The sequence below is a fragment of the Phascolarctos cinereus genome, unplaced genomic scaffold (assembly GCF_003287225.1).
Source record: "Phascolarctos cinereus isolate Bilbo 61053 unplaced genomic scaffold, phaCin_HiC Scaffold_5;HRSCAF=322, whole genome shotgun sequence".
Classification (NCBI taxonomy): domain Eukaryota; kingdom Metazoa; phylum Chordata; class Mammalia; order Diprotodontia; family Phascolarctidae; genus Phascolarctos; species Phascolarctos cinereus.
The window spans coordinates 56,543,945-56,557,807 of NW_027555958.1; the positions used below are offsets into that span (position 1 = coordinate 56,543,945).

The 13,863-nt window shown below is 38.6% G+C and overlaps 1 protein-coding gene across 1 annotated transcript in view; it reads right to left on the reverse strand.

Annotated features, from left to right (window-relative positions):
• Window positions 1–13,863, reverse strand: part of RAP1A (RAP1A, member of RAS oncogene family) — a 115,779-nt gene that overhangs the window by 22,819 nt on the left and 79,097 nt on the right. The window contains exon 3 of the mRNA XM_078155507.1: window positions 9,786–9,815. Coding sequence (XP_078011633.1) covers window positions 9,786–9,815 — 30 coding nt within the window. The remainder of the gene's footprint in view (window positions 1–9,785; window positions 9,816–13,863) is intronic.

Sequence of the window (13,863 nt, forward strand, 5' to 3'; positions counted from 1 at the left end):
CATGCATTTATTAAGTATTTATACATGCTGAGCACTGTGCTAGAGACACAAAGGCAAAAATGAAAGTCCTTGCTACCAAGTAGCTCATGGTTTACTGGGTCATAACCATCATTTATATAGTTCTTTAAAGTTTACAAAGGACTATACAAAAATTTTCTAATTTGATCCTCATAATAGTCTTCTGAGCTAAGTGCTACAGATATTACCTCATTTTACAGATGAAGACTCAGAAGGAGAGGGGTTAAATGACTTGTCCATGGTCATACAGAGATTTCCGGTATCTTTGATGAGATATGAACTAAGGTCTTTCTGACTCCAAGTCTAGTATTCTTCTACTAAGCCATATGCTCTCTCAAACTACTTCTCCACCCCAGGCCTCTTGTGGTAAAATGCTTGGTACAACCTTCCTTTACGAAAAAGGAAGATAGAGTCTGGGTTTTCCTCTAAGATACAGATAAATCTTACTTTAGAACCTTAGATGTTCTAAATAACTCTCCATAACTACCCAGTGTAGAACTATGTCAGACTCCTCCTAAGAGATCACTTAATGAGAAACAGAGCAAATAAGTGAAATGATTTGCCCAAGCTACTATGGTATCATGGCTGGAATCAGAGCCCAGATTCCATGACTCCTAACTCAAAGCTCTTTTCTGCTACATAAAATTACCTTTCGTCTTTCTTATGGAGTCCGAATAAAAAATGAGAAAGGTGGGCAAAGACACTGGAGCACTAAACACTATAATGAAAAAAGATCTGAATGGGACAAAGATGAGGATGTAATCGTAAAGAAAAACATGAAAGATGAGGGTCCAAATACAGGAGAAAGATCAAGGCCTAAAGCCATTTGAGATCTAATGAATATAAGGAATAACTTTTATTAAGATAGTTTGAGGTTTCTTGAAACGTTGTGACTCTTTCCTTGAGTTTGTTACTTTTAATCACCTGTTTCTTCCTAGTAGCTAGTCATGCTATACCTTAGAAAATCTCAGAATGGTTGTGTGTCTACTTCAAGGACAGGAAGCTACAGGACAAAGAATGAGAACATGTTCTAGTCCGGAAGTATCAAAGATTCATTCTGTTGAACCACATTAAAATGTAACTGAGAAATATTTAACAAAATAAAAATACAATAGATATTAAAATAGGTAACGTTTGTAAGTGGTTTTCTAAGTCATTATGTGGCCCAAAGGGATCCTTATATATGGCATAGTGGCCCCATTTCCATTTGAGTTGGATGCCACTGTGGTTCTAGTCCATGGCTGGCCAAAGGAGGAAAGAAAACCTGTCCAGAAGCAATAGATGGTAGTGGTACGGAAAAAAGAAAATAGGCTAATCCTTAAGACCCCCAGTAAAAAAGAGGAATGATGGGAAATAAGCACTTAATTAATCACATAATATGTGCCAGGCTAAGCACTGTACAGATTTTTGTTTTTCAGTCATGTCCAACACTTTGTGACCCTATTTGGGGTTTTGCTGGCAGAGATACTAAAGTAGTTTGCCATTCCTTCTCTACCTCATTTTACAGATGAGGAAATTGAAGGCAAATGACTTGCCCAGGGTCACATAGCTGTCTGAGGCCAGATGTGAACTCAGCAGGAGTCTTCCTGACTCCAGGCCCAACACTATCCACAGTGCCCATCTAGCAGCCCCGGTACAGATATTACCTCAGAAGAGAAAAAAGGTGCCTAGAGAGCCTTTGTGGATCAAAACAAAGTGAGGCATTAAATTAAAACAACTCTGAGGTACCACTTCACACCTATCAGATTAGCTAACAATGACAGAAAAGGAAAATGACAAATGCTGGAGGGGATGTAGAAAAATCAGGACACCAATGCATTCATTGTTGGCAGAGCTGTGAATTAGTCTCGCCATTCTCCAGAACAATTTGGAACTACAACCAGAGTTATAAAACTGTGCACCCCCTTTGACTCAGCGATACCACTATTAGTCTAGATCCCCAAGACATCAAAGAAAAGGGAAAAGGACCTATCTGTGCAAAAAATATTTATAGTAGCTCTTTTTTGTGGTGGCAAAGAATTGGAAATTGAGGGGATGTCTGTTAACTGGGGAATGGATGAATAACTTGTGGTATATGATTGTGACGTAATACTATTGTGCTATAAGAAATGACAAACAGATGATTTCAGAAAAACCTGGGAAGACTTGTATGAGCAGATGCAAAGTGAAGTGAACAGAATCAGGAGAACCTTGTACACAGTAATAGCAGTATTGTATGGATGATTAACTGTGAAAGACTTAGCTACTCTGATCACGACAATGATCCAATATTGCTGCCTTCTCAATAAGTAGGCAGGGTAGGGAGGGAGGGGAGGGAGAGAATTTGGAGTTCAAAGTTTTGAAAACAAATGTTAAAATGCTACCCATTTCCAGAAAGAAAACTGTTGAACTCTGAATGCAGATTAAAGCCTACTTTTCTTCACTTTCTTTACTTTCTTGTTTTTGTATGCATGCGCATGCAACATGGCTAATATGGAAGTATGATTTCCATGACTTCACTTGTATAATCCATATACTGCTTGCTTTCTCAAGGGGTGGAGGAGGGGCAGGAAAGAGGGAGAGAATTTGCAAGTGAAAATTTTTTAAAATGAATGTTAAATTTTTAATGTGTAATTGGGAAATAATAAAATAAATATATATTTTAAAAAAGAGAAATGTGATGCATTATACCTAGAAATAATATCTTGATATACCCTATCGCAGCTCCTCACTACTACCATTCCTGAATTTCAGACTTGCATACTTGGAATTGACCTTGGAGGTTTTCTAGTCCAAACCATGAATGAATAAGAATCCCCTCTACAACACACTCACATCATCTGTCTTCTCTGCTTAGACTCCTGAGCTATGAATGTCAATGTCAATGACGGCAGTCATACCACATTGCTAACTGAGTCCATTACAAATTTTGTTACCTAATTTCAACTGAGACTTGCTACAGTACTGCTATTTGTTCTTTCTTGATTTTCTATCCCAATTTATCTTAGTACCCCACTTGGAAGATATTTTTAATCTCCTAATTTATTGAGAAAGAGACATACTGACTCTCCTTCAAATGCCCTAAACTTATAGTTTCTCAACTTATTCATTTCCCATGACCTTCTCTTCCTCCACTTCACCTCTGTTACATATATATAGTCATATCCTTGATACCTATCACCCATAAATGTCCCATCTCTATGTTCAAAAATTCCAAAATCCCCTTTTCCAACAATAACCTATTGGCTTTTCACCTCTCCTTCTATCTTCCCTTATAAAACCTTAGTTTTTGTTTGCATCATGACCTCCAATCCTTTGACCCCTCAATTCTCTGCCAAGCCATCTCCCCAGCACTAACCACTTTCTCTTTTCTTAATCTTGACCCCCTGGTGATCCAATTTAACTCTTCACTGTCTTCCTCCCTTGAATCCCTACCCCACTTTCATACTGCCAATTACGTCCAGTCAAGTCTCAGCCTTGAAACACTCATCACTCCCACCATTTGCCCACTTTAACTCCTACACACATGCTGTTTAACAAAGATGGAGAAAAAAATCATTCAGCCATTCTGACTGGGTCCACTACAAATTTATGTCAGCCTCAAAACTGGGCCCTCATTGCTGCTAGGCAATCCTACTATACCTCCCTTTTCAACTCATTACCCCACTCTCAAAACAGCTCTTCTAAACCTTATCATCCCTCCTCAAATCTCCCATGGCTCCCCATCACCACCTTACTCTCAGTTGAGAACCCGACTTCATAATTTTACAGAAAAAAACTGAAAGCATTAGCTGTGAATTCCCTCTTCATTCATGTATGACCTAGGTACCTTCTGCCACTCTTTCCTCCTTCATCCCATCTCACATGATGAAGTGGCCTTACTCCTACCAAGGCTAACCCCTCTACTTGTTCAAGTGATCTCATTCTAACTTGTCTCCTCTGAGAGACTGCCCCCTTTGTCATACCCACTCTTGATTTATTTTCAATTTCTCCCTGTCTACTGGCTCATTTCCTACTGCTTTTAAACATGCTCATGACTGCCCCACCCTGAAAAAAACCTTATTTGATCTCTACTGTCATTCTATATCTCTTCTGCCCATTGCAGCTAAACTTAAAAAAGGCTGTCTACAATAGGTGCCTCCACTTTCTCTCCTCCCAATCTCTTCTTAATCCCTTATAATTCAGCTTCTAACCTCATTTCACCAAAATTGCCTTCTCCAAAGTTACTAATGATCTCTTAGTTGCCAAATCCAATGGCTTTTGCTCAATTCTCATTCTCTTTTACCTCTTCTGCAGTCTTTGAGACTGTCGGATCACTCTCCTCTCCTCGATGCTATCTTCTGTGTAGGTTTTCAGGACACTACTCTGTCCTGGTTCTTGTCCTACCTGTCTGATCACTCCTTCTCTGTCTTCTTTGCTGGATCTTCTTCCATATCATCCCCTCTAACATGAGGTATCCCTCATGTTCAGTCCTGGGCCATCTTCTCTTCTCTTCTCCTTCTATACTACTTCATTTGGTAATCTCATAAACTCCCATGGATGTAATTCTCATCTCTATGCTTATGATTCTCAAATCTACCCATTCTGCCCCAATCTCTCATCTCCAAACTGCCCTTCACACATCTTAAATCCAAAATTTTCCAAAAATGAACTCATTATCTTTCTCCCTAGCCCCCTGCATTCTCCAACTCCTTTTAATTCTAGGACCTTTCCTCTATTAATTATTTCCTATTTATCCTGGATAAGGCTTGCTTTTCCTGGCACATAGTAGGCACTTAAAAGTTTATTAATTGGGTCCCTTTCTTCTCCCCCATTTCTTAACTGAAAACCAAGCTAATTTCCACCTATTCTCTCCTGCTAACTCTGATTAAGTGGTCCTTCCTGCTGAGATCAGTTTCTCTACCTATGCCCTCAATTTTAATCTTTCCTCTTTATTCCAGCAACTTGCCTCACCCATCTATCATTTCACCCCCTCTAATCATCAGTTTCTTACTACTGACTGGCTTTTTCCTACTGCCCTTTAAAGCATGCATTTTACAGATTCTTTAAAGCAGTCATTTTACAGATGAAGAAACAAGAGCAGAGGAAAGTGACTTGCCCAAAGTAATGAGGTAATGGAGCTTGAATTTGAGCCTATATCTAGTCTCTAAAAAACAAACAAAAAAAACCCCTTCAATGGACCCTGCCCTCCCTTCAAGCTATTTCTGTTCTCCTCCTTTCTGCCAAACTCCTAGAATGGATTCTCTACACTTCTTGCACCTGCTTCTTCAAGCCCAACTTCTCATTGCTTGAGATCTGGTTTCTGGACCCACCAGTTGATGGGAACTTGTCTCTAAGGTTACCAATATTCTCCTAAATATTAAATCCTATCATCTTTTCTCCTTAGTCCTCATTCTCCTTGATCTATTTGTAGCTTTTTGATACTGCTGATCACTTTCTCCTTCGGACACTTTCTTTTCCCTAGGGCTTAAAGCCAATGTTCTTTCCTACTTCACTTACCTGCCTGACCTTTCCTTTTCAGTCTCTGGATGACTCATCTCCTCCTGCCCCTTCAGGGCAGGTACATTATCAGCTCTCACAGGTTCAAGTATCACTTCAACGCAAATGACACCTACATTTATGTATCCAGTCTTAATTCCTCCACTGAACTCCAGTTCCATATCGTCAACTGCATGTTGGCTGTCTTCCTCCCAGATGTCCTATAAGTACTTCAGTCTCAACAAAACAGAAGCTATCACCTTTCTTCCTAATCTTATTGCTCTTCCAAATATCCCTATTTCTTGAAGGCATTACCATCTTCCTAATCACCCAGATTCATAACCATGGAGTCATCCCATGACTCTTTCCTCTGCCTTATACTCACCTCAAATCTACTACAGCAATCTATCACAGACTTCTCTATCCTCACAAAGCCATCATTGTAATAGCCTAGGTAAGAGGTGACAGGCCTGCATTAGGATATAATGCCTGTGTTTGTGTAGAGAAGGTGATGGATGAGAGAGTCTTCTTAAAAAACAATGGTACTCTGTTGTCTCTTTCACCAATCAGGCTCCTTCTGAATCAAATTTACTATTCTGGAAGGACATTCTAGTCAAAAATGTTAACCCATCGATCTCAATGGTACCTATGGGGTCACATTTGCTTCCTCCTGTTGGGATCTACAGTTCACCCTACTTGTGACCCTCTGCATACTCTGTGCATTAGGTACAGATGTTTGCTGATTCCTTTCTTGGATTTTTTTTGCTGTGAATTACTGGTTCTAGTAACACTCTGCCTCCTACATTGTAGTTACTCCATATAATATCTCATTTGCTGGACATAAATAGGATTTTTTTTCTTCCTTCTCAGTTTAAAATCTGATTATGAGTGTATTGGATAAACTTTTGGACTAGGAATCAGAAGTCCTGGATTCAAATGTCACCTCAGACAATTACTATGTATATGACTCCATGAAATTTACTTACTCTCTCTGTGCCTCATATTCCTCATGTGTACACTGAAAAGGTTGGACTCGATGACCACTAAGATCACTTTCAGCTCTCAGTCTAAGATTTTACTATTAGATTTTTTTTAGGACTACAAGCAAACATACTCTTTTTTTCTTTTTTTTTAAATTAATTTACTTTGATTTATCAACAATCACTTCCATAAGCTTTTGAGTTTTAAATTTTTCTCCCCCTTCCTCCCCAAGACGGTATGCAATCTGATATAGGCTATACGTATACATTCCTATTAAACATATTTTCACATTAATCATGTTGGAAGAAAGAATTAGAACCAATAGGAGGAACCACCAGAAAGAGGAAACAGAACCCAACAGAAGGAAAAAAAATAGCAAACAGTATGCTTCGATCTGCATTCAAACTCCATAGTTCTTTCTTTGGATATGGAGAGCATTTTTCATCATGAGGCTTTTGGAGATGTCTTAGATCCTCGAATTGCTGAGAAGGGTTATGTCTATCAATGCTAGTCATCGCACAACGTGGCTCTTACTATGTACAATGTTCTCCTGGTTCTGCTCACTTCAACTCAGCATCACACCATACAAGTCTTTCCAGAGGCAAACATACTCTTAGCAGCCACTGCTGGGTCTACTACATCAACTCCTGAGAAACTTATCATTGCTATCTTTTAAATCAAGACCACAAGTTCACAAATCTAGAGCTAAAGGGGCCTCAGAGACCAAAGAGGAGGAAACCAAGACCCAGAAAGGTTAAGTGACTTTCCTTTCAAGTAGTAAGTATAAGAGGTAGAATTTGAACCCAGGTCCTCAGACTCCAGAGTAAATGTTCCTTCCACTCTTGGAGCTAAGGCCAAAGAAATTGGGAGTTGAGAGTTAGGGGAGTACCTATACTTATTTGTTCAAGTTCATGGAAACAGGGGGCAGCTAGGTGGCACAGTAGATAGAGCACCGGCCCTGGAGTTAGGAGGACCTAAGTTCAAATCCTGCCTCAGACCAAACACTTGACACTTAGTGTGACCCTGGGCAAGTCACTTAACCCCAACTGCCTAAAACAAAACAAAACAAAAGAAAAAGTTCATGGAAACAGAAGTGAAGGAGAAAGGGGACCACTGGCCCTAGCATCTGGGTCAGGGGGTGGGGGAGAAGAACATGTTCCAGAGGTACCTGATGGGTTAAACAGGATAATTAGGAGTTAGCCTAAGAACCTAACTATTAGCTATAACATTTCTACAGGGAAATGTTTTTGAATACCAAGCAACAGACTTCAGACAACTTTTTAGAACATAACCCATTTTGAGTTGAGGATTGTAAATGAATGCAATACTCTCCCAGTGGAATGTCTCTAGAATGGCACTGTGATGCAGCACAGGAGGCTATGCCTCCCAAAAGACATAGTAGAAGTGCCCTATGCCTTCAATGATGCCAGAATTGAGGTAAAGGTAGCTCCTTAGCATCCCCAACTGCCAAGCTTCTTTATCTTCTAGTCAAAAATTTATTAAGAGTATACACTATATGTAAGACACTATGTGTGGTGCTGTATACAAAGACAAAAATGAAATAGTTCCTGTCCTCATCCTTACATTCTTCAGTCTTTCTGCCATGGCTTTTCTCCTTTCCTGTGTCAGTCTATTCTTCATGGGCAATCTACCAATCTCACTCACTTTCTCTAGGCTTCTCTTTACTGTTGTCCTCTCTTCAGCTTCCTGTGGCTTCTTCCACATTTGCAGACTTCAGTTTAAGAATGGATCACAGACAGTACCAGACAATTGGAAACTCCCTTATTTCCATGTGATAAACTGACCAATCACACTGCATCAAGGCATCCCTCTCAGGTCCCTGGCTTTCTTCTGTGGTGCTCCTTTGCTGCTCTGGATGTTTGGGTATCAACTCTTTGCTGTAAAAGAAGTTCTCTCTACTATACTCTAAGCCACTGAAAATAATTCAACATCCAGGTCTTCCTTTCATCCTGCCCTGTTCCCTAAAGATAACTTATGCTTTTTCTTTTTGTTTTTTGTTTTTTGAGGAAATCTGTTATGTATATACCATATTTTAACCTATAAAAGCAGTAATCTACTTTCTAGGACATACAATAACTTCTTTATAAAATGCCACAAAGATCACCTACCAGAACTTAATCACACTTAGGAAGAGGAAAGCAGTCAAAACATAAGTAGGTGGTTTTCAAGGCCTTCAACTCCCACTTCTTTCACTTGAGGTTCTTACTCTGCCTTGGGACAGGGGGCTGACCACATTCCCATGCACAATACAGGAACTACAGAATTAGCATATTTGTTATCTTGTCATTCTCACTGACTAGAACATCTCACTGTATTGCTCTGCACAACAGATGTTGTCATGGAAGACTTAATCCTTTCAGCAGCTCCAGAGCTCTCCCCATGGAGCCCTGCTACCCTGATGGTGAGTGCCTCACATGGCCAAATACATCACGGCAGCTCCAGGCAAGCTTCATTCTAACCCCCTCCCCTCACCCCCACTGCCATCTTCTAGCCAGCTGTAATGCTGTACTGCATGTCCTCTCTACCCAATCCTGCCTCGTTAAGTTCTGGAACAATACTCAAATCAATATTGCCATTGTATCAATTTGCTCTCTAGGGTTCCTTTCACCAGTCCCTGTAACTTTCCAAATCAACATACACATCCGTGGCAACCAATTCTCTATATGTGTGGTCTCTCTCTAGTAATATAAGTTAGCACTTATGTAGTATTTTAAGGCTTGCAAAGCACTTTATGTTATTTCATTTGAGTCTCACAACAACCCTGTAAAGTAGGTCCTATTATTATCCCCATTTCACAGATGAAGAAATTGAGATTCAAAGAGGTTAAGAGACTTGTCCCCTAATCACACAGCTAGTGTCTGAGGCAGAATTCAAATGCAAGTCTTCCAGGCTCCAAGTCCCATGCTAGCTTCTATCCCATTAGATGCTGCCCTTCTTAGAACATAAGCTCCTTGAGGCCAGGAAATGTTTTTGCTTTTGTGTTTAGCAAAGTGTTTGGCACATAATGGTTAAAAATGCTTTTTTGTTTATTCATTTATTCAATAGAGATACGTGTTCCTAGCTCTTAATTTAAATTCATTTTTAAAAATTACTATAGGGTTTAAATAATTTATTCTACTGAGTTAAGAGCTCTTGATTAAAACAAAAAACCTTGCTTTATAGTGACCACAGTCATAAAGCTCTCACATATCAGCATATACTTATAAAGCTTATTCAACCCCAGGGCCGTGCTCACTAGTCAGATGATTAACTCACCAAAGCAGACTTCCCCACGCCTCCTGAACCAAGGACCACAAGCTTGTACTCACGCATGGTGTGGTCTGTTCAATGCTGACAGTCTGAAAAACAGGAGGAATACCTGAGATGAGAAATAAATAAATTACAAACATATTACTATCACATTAAGAAATGGTGCTTTCTCTTAGACTGAGGGGAGTGAGAGCATATGGAAAACTACACCTATGCAGCTAGGTGGCACAGTGGCTAGAGCACTAGGACTGGAGTCAAGAAGTTCTGAGTTCAAATTATGGCCTCACACTTACTAGTTACGTGACCTTGGGCAGGTCATTTAACCCATCTGCCTGGGTTTCCTCAACTGTAAAATGGGAATTATAATAATAGCACCTACCTCCCAGGGTTGTGGTAAGGATTAAGTGAAATAATACTTGTAAGGTGCTAAGCACAGTACCTGGCCCATGTACTCTGTTATTATTATTATGACATTACAGTTAACATAAATTCATAAGAGGCCTATGATTTACTGTTCTAAAGATCATCCATCTAACTGAAGTTCACGAGTCAATTTAGCTTGTAACACATGCAAAAATGTTCTGTCAAGCAGGACCATAAAAACCAACATGGCCATAGATCTAATTCTAAGACAGTCATACGTTTAAAATATAATACAAATTATTTTTTAAAATAAATTATTCACATAACCTAGTATTTGCTCAAAATATAATCTACCAGCTTTATTTAGGATTCCTTGAAACAGCTGGAGATTGGTTTTGGAGACTGAAATTGGAGACTGAGCAATACAAGTGACTACTAATCAAGGCTGTTATTCCTTTTGTAAATACGTTGAAACACTGAAATTCTGACTCTCAAATTTTGTAATTCTGTTAGATTATAGGAGATTATATTAAACTCCACTGACAATTATTTGTAAACTAAATAGCTGAATATGTTACATCTGTTCAAAACCTGAAGAGGGGGACAAAAAAAAATGGAGTAGTTTAAACAGCTAATTTTATAATTAAGAGGTTTAGAATAGAGATTTTAAGGAAAGCTATCAAAAAGAGGAAAGAGAACAAGAAGGTTTATCATAATGCTCCTTAAATAGAGAAAAACAGGATAGAATAGATTATTGCGTATGTGAACAAAGCATTACGAATGGCACCCCTTGCCAACCATCTCAATATCTAGGTAATACTATGAATGAGCATGAAATATTTCCTGACAAATGTTAACAATTCAGAGTCTGTTGTTTTTGATATCACTCCTAAACTTCCCCCAAATATCGACATATATGACATAGACCTGAGTTTGATTCAGCGTCAGACACTTAGTAGCTGTGTAACCCTGGGCAAGTCACTTCATCTCTCTAAGCCTCAGTTTCCACATCTAGAAAGCTGAAATAGTAAACAGCACCTACCTTCCAGGGTAGTAGTGAGGATCAAATCTGATAGAGATACATAGCTGACAAAATCTTTTTGCAACTCTTAAAAGAGCTTCGTAAATGGTAGCTATTATTATTACATGGGCAACAGGCATGTGTTTAAACAGTGATGTTTAAATTATCATTATTATTTTATGAATTTTGTTCATAAATGCATATGACATTTGAGATACCTATGAAACCTTCTGATATGAATTACTGCTAGTTGATGAGAAGGCTGCTGTATAGTTCACTTGAGTGACTGTGCTACATATCTGAGAGCTGTCAACATAGAAGTATTAGTTAAATTCACCAAAATAGTGCAGCCTCTAGGCACTAGAATCAGAGGTTCCCAAAGTGGACAATACCACCCCTGCTGGGGGCTCTGGAATGATGGGGAGAGGGGTGCAAGGTAGTAGTCTTGGGTGCAACTGGGGGAAGTTGAATAAAAATAAGGGGACGGTGGAGCATAAGAAGAGAAGATAAGAAAAATGTGAAAACCCATTCATACATATTTCATCTGTTGTGTAACAGTTAAAGTCGTAGTGATGACATTATTTTCCAAATAAACACACAAAACACAAGGTATAACCAATCAGTGGTCAAGTCCTCTGGCAAGTCTTAACAGGTGAATTTGTATCGCACTGTCTGGAAGTCCAACATGTACTGGCAGGAATATGTGCCTGTAATGACATTTAAAATACGATAGGGGCAACTAGGTGGCGCAGTGAAAAGAGCACTGGCCCTGGAGTCAGGAGGACCTGAGGTCAGATCTGGCCTCAGACATACTAGCTGTGTGACTGAGCAAGTCACTCAATTGCCTCATCAACAACAAAAAAAAAAGAGGATACTATACAGTTACATGATGCAATATTGCATCATCAAAATTTCAATGCAGGAAAAAGCCCACAAATTTACAATAAATTATTAAATTTAAGATGCATCATTTAAAAAATATATGTTTTCTATTTTTTTGAAATGCTGCAAACCTCAAAAAACCACTGAAGCATTAAAGATTTCCCGGGGAGTGCTGAGTAATTTTTTTTTTAAAGGGGGTGGTAGGCCAAATAAGTTTGGCAACCTCTGCACTTGATGATCCTTGAGGTCACTTTTAGTCTTCTCTGTTGAATGAATTCTTAACCTTTTTGTATAATGGATTCCTTTAGCAGTCTGGTGAAACCTATGCACCATTCCTAAGAATAACATGTTTAAATGTACAAACTAAAAAAACACAGAATTACAAAGAAAAACAATTTTGGGAGAAACAGTCATCAAATTTTTAAGTTCATAGACTCCTAGATAAGAATCACAGGATGAGGAACACCAACTCTATGGGATCAGTTAGTAACATTTCAGTGAATAAGGATTAAGACAGCTATTTTGTCAACTTCTAAAGGTATGCCTTTTGTATACATCTAAAGATTATAAAGACTTTATTCTGGATCCACTGTTTCCATATTCATACAGATTGATAAACTTTGTTTTTCTTGTAAACAAAGCCACAGGCTAAATCTTCAACTATGGCTTAAGTCTGGAAGGGGAAAGAGGAGCAAATATCTAGTCAAAGAGACATTTAGAGTGGCACAAAAAACCCAAAAGATATAGTAAGAACAAGATAAACTATGAGGCATCAAAACACCAGGGTAGTCTGAGCTGTAGAACCAAGGAAGGGAGGAGATCTGAGTCAAATTAAGTAAAGTTCTCTGAGGCCTCTATGTGCTATGAAATTTGATGAGATCTCATATGCGTTCCTTAAAATGGCCACATCTAAAATAACTCTGAAAGACTTAAGAAATCTGGGTCATTACAACGACTAATTATCTGTCCAAAGGACAGATGATGAAGCATGCTGTCCAATTCTCAGAGTGCAGACTGAGATATATATTTCTGGACATGGCCAATTTGTTTTGCTTGAATATGCATTATTTTTACAGTGGTTTTCATTTCCCGCTGCTCCCTTCCTTCAATGGGGCAGTGTGGAAGACAGAAAATGTTTCTTTCTTAATATGATAAAAAAAATTTTTAATGCACACATTTCACAATGTTATACAATGTAGCAACATTTCTTAGAATGGCTTGGCACCCTATATTTCTACCTCTTTTTTTTTTTTTAATGTGTCAGCTAAGTGATAAGAAGACTTGCTGCCAACAGACATGAAGGGAAATGTTTAAGACAGGTAGACCACTCTAGGTTCCAATCTCTTTTCAAGCCTCCACTAAATCGACATACTAAACAATATATAAATCTATTCTAATAATCCATACATGTGTATTTTCACAAAGCACAGCTTGATATTGTTAAATTTGTATTTCAGGGCAATAATATATCCTGACAAAGCCAATTTATTCTGAGTACTATTCTGCAATAGCAGTTCAACTCTGCCCGCCCTTTAAGTTAAATGGCAAAATATTAAAATGCCAAAGTAGTTTTTCTTTAAGAATCTAGTATCATACATTTAAAGTTGAAAGGAATCTTTAGAGTCCATCAACTCAGATTCCTTCATTTTACAGAAAAGGGAACAGTGGCTGAGAGAGATTAAATGACTTGCCCTGGGTCACATAGTGTGTGAGTGGCAACTCCAGACTCAGCAGTATTTAAACTGGGCCCACCTATCTGTTACTTGAATGAAATAGCATTTTAATTCAGTCAAAAAAATCAAAAACAAAACAAACAAACAAAATCCAAACATTAAGAGCCTAATAATGTAAAGGAACCATAATAGGTTCTA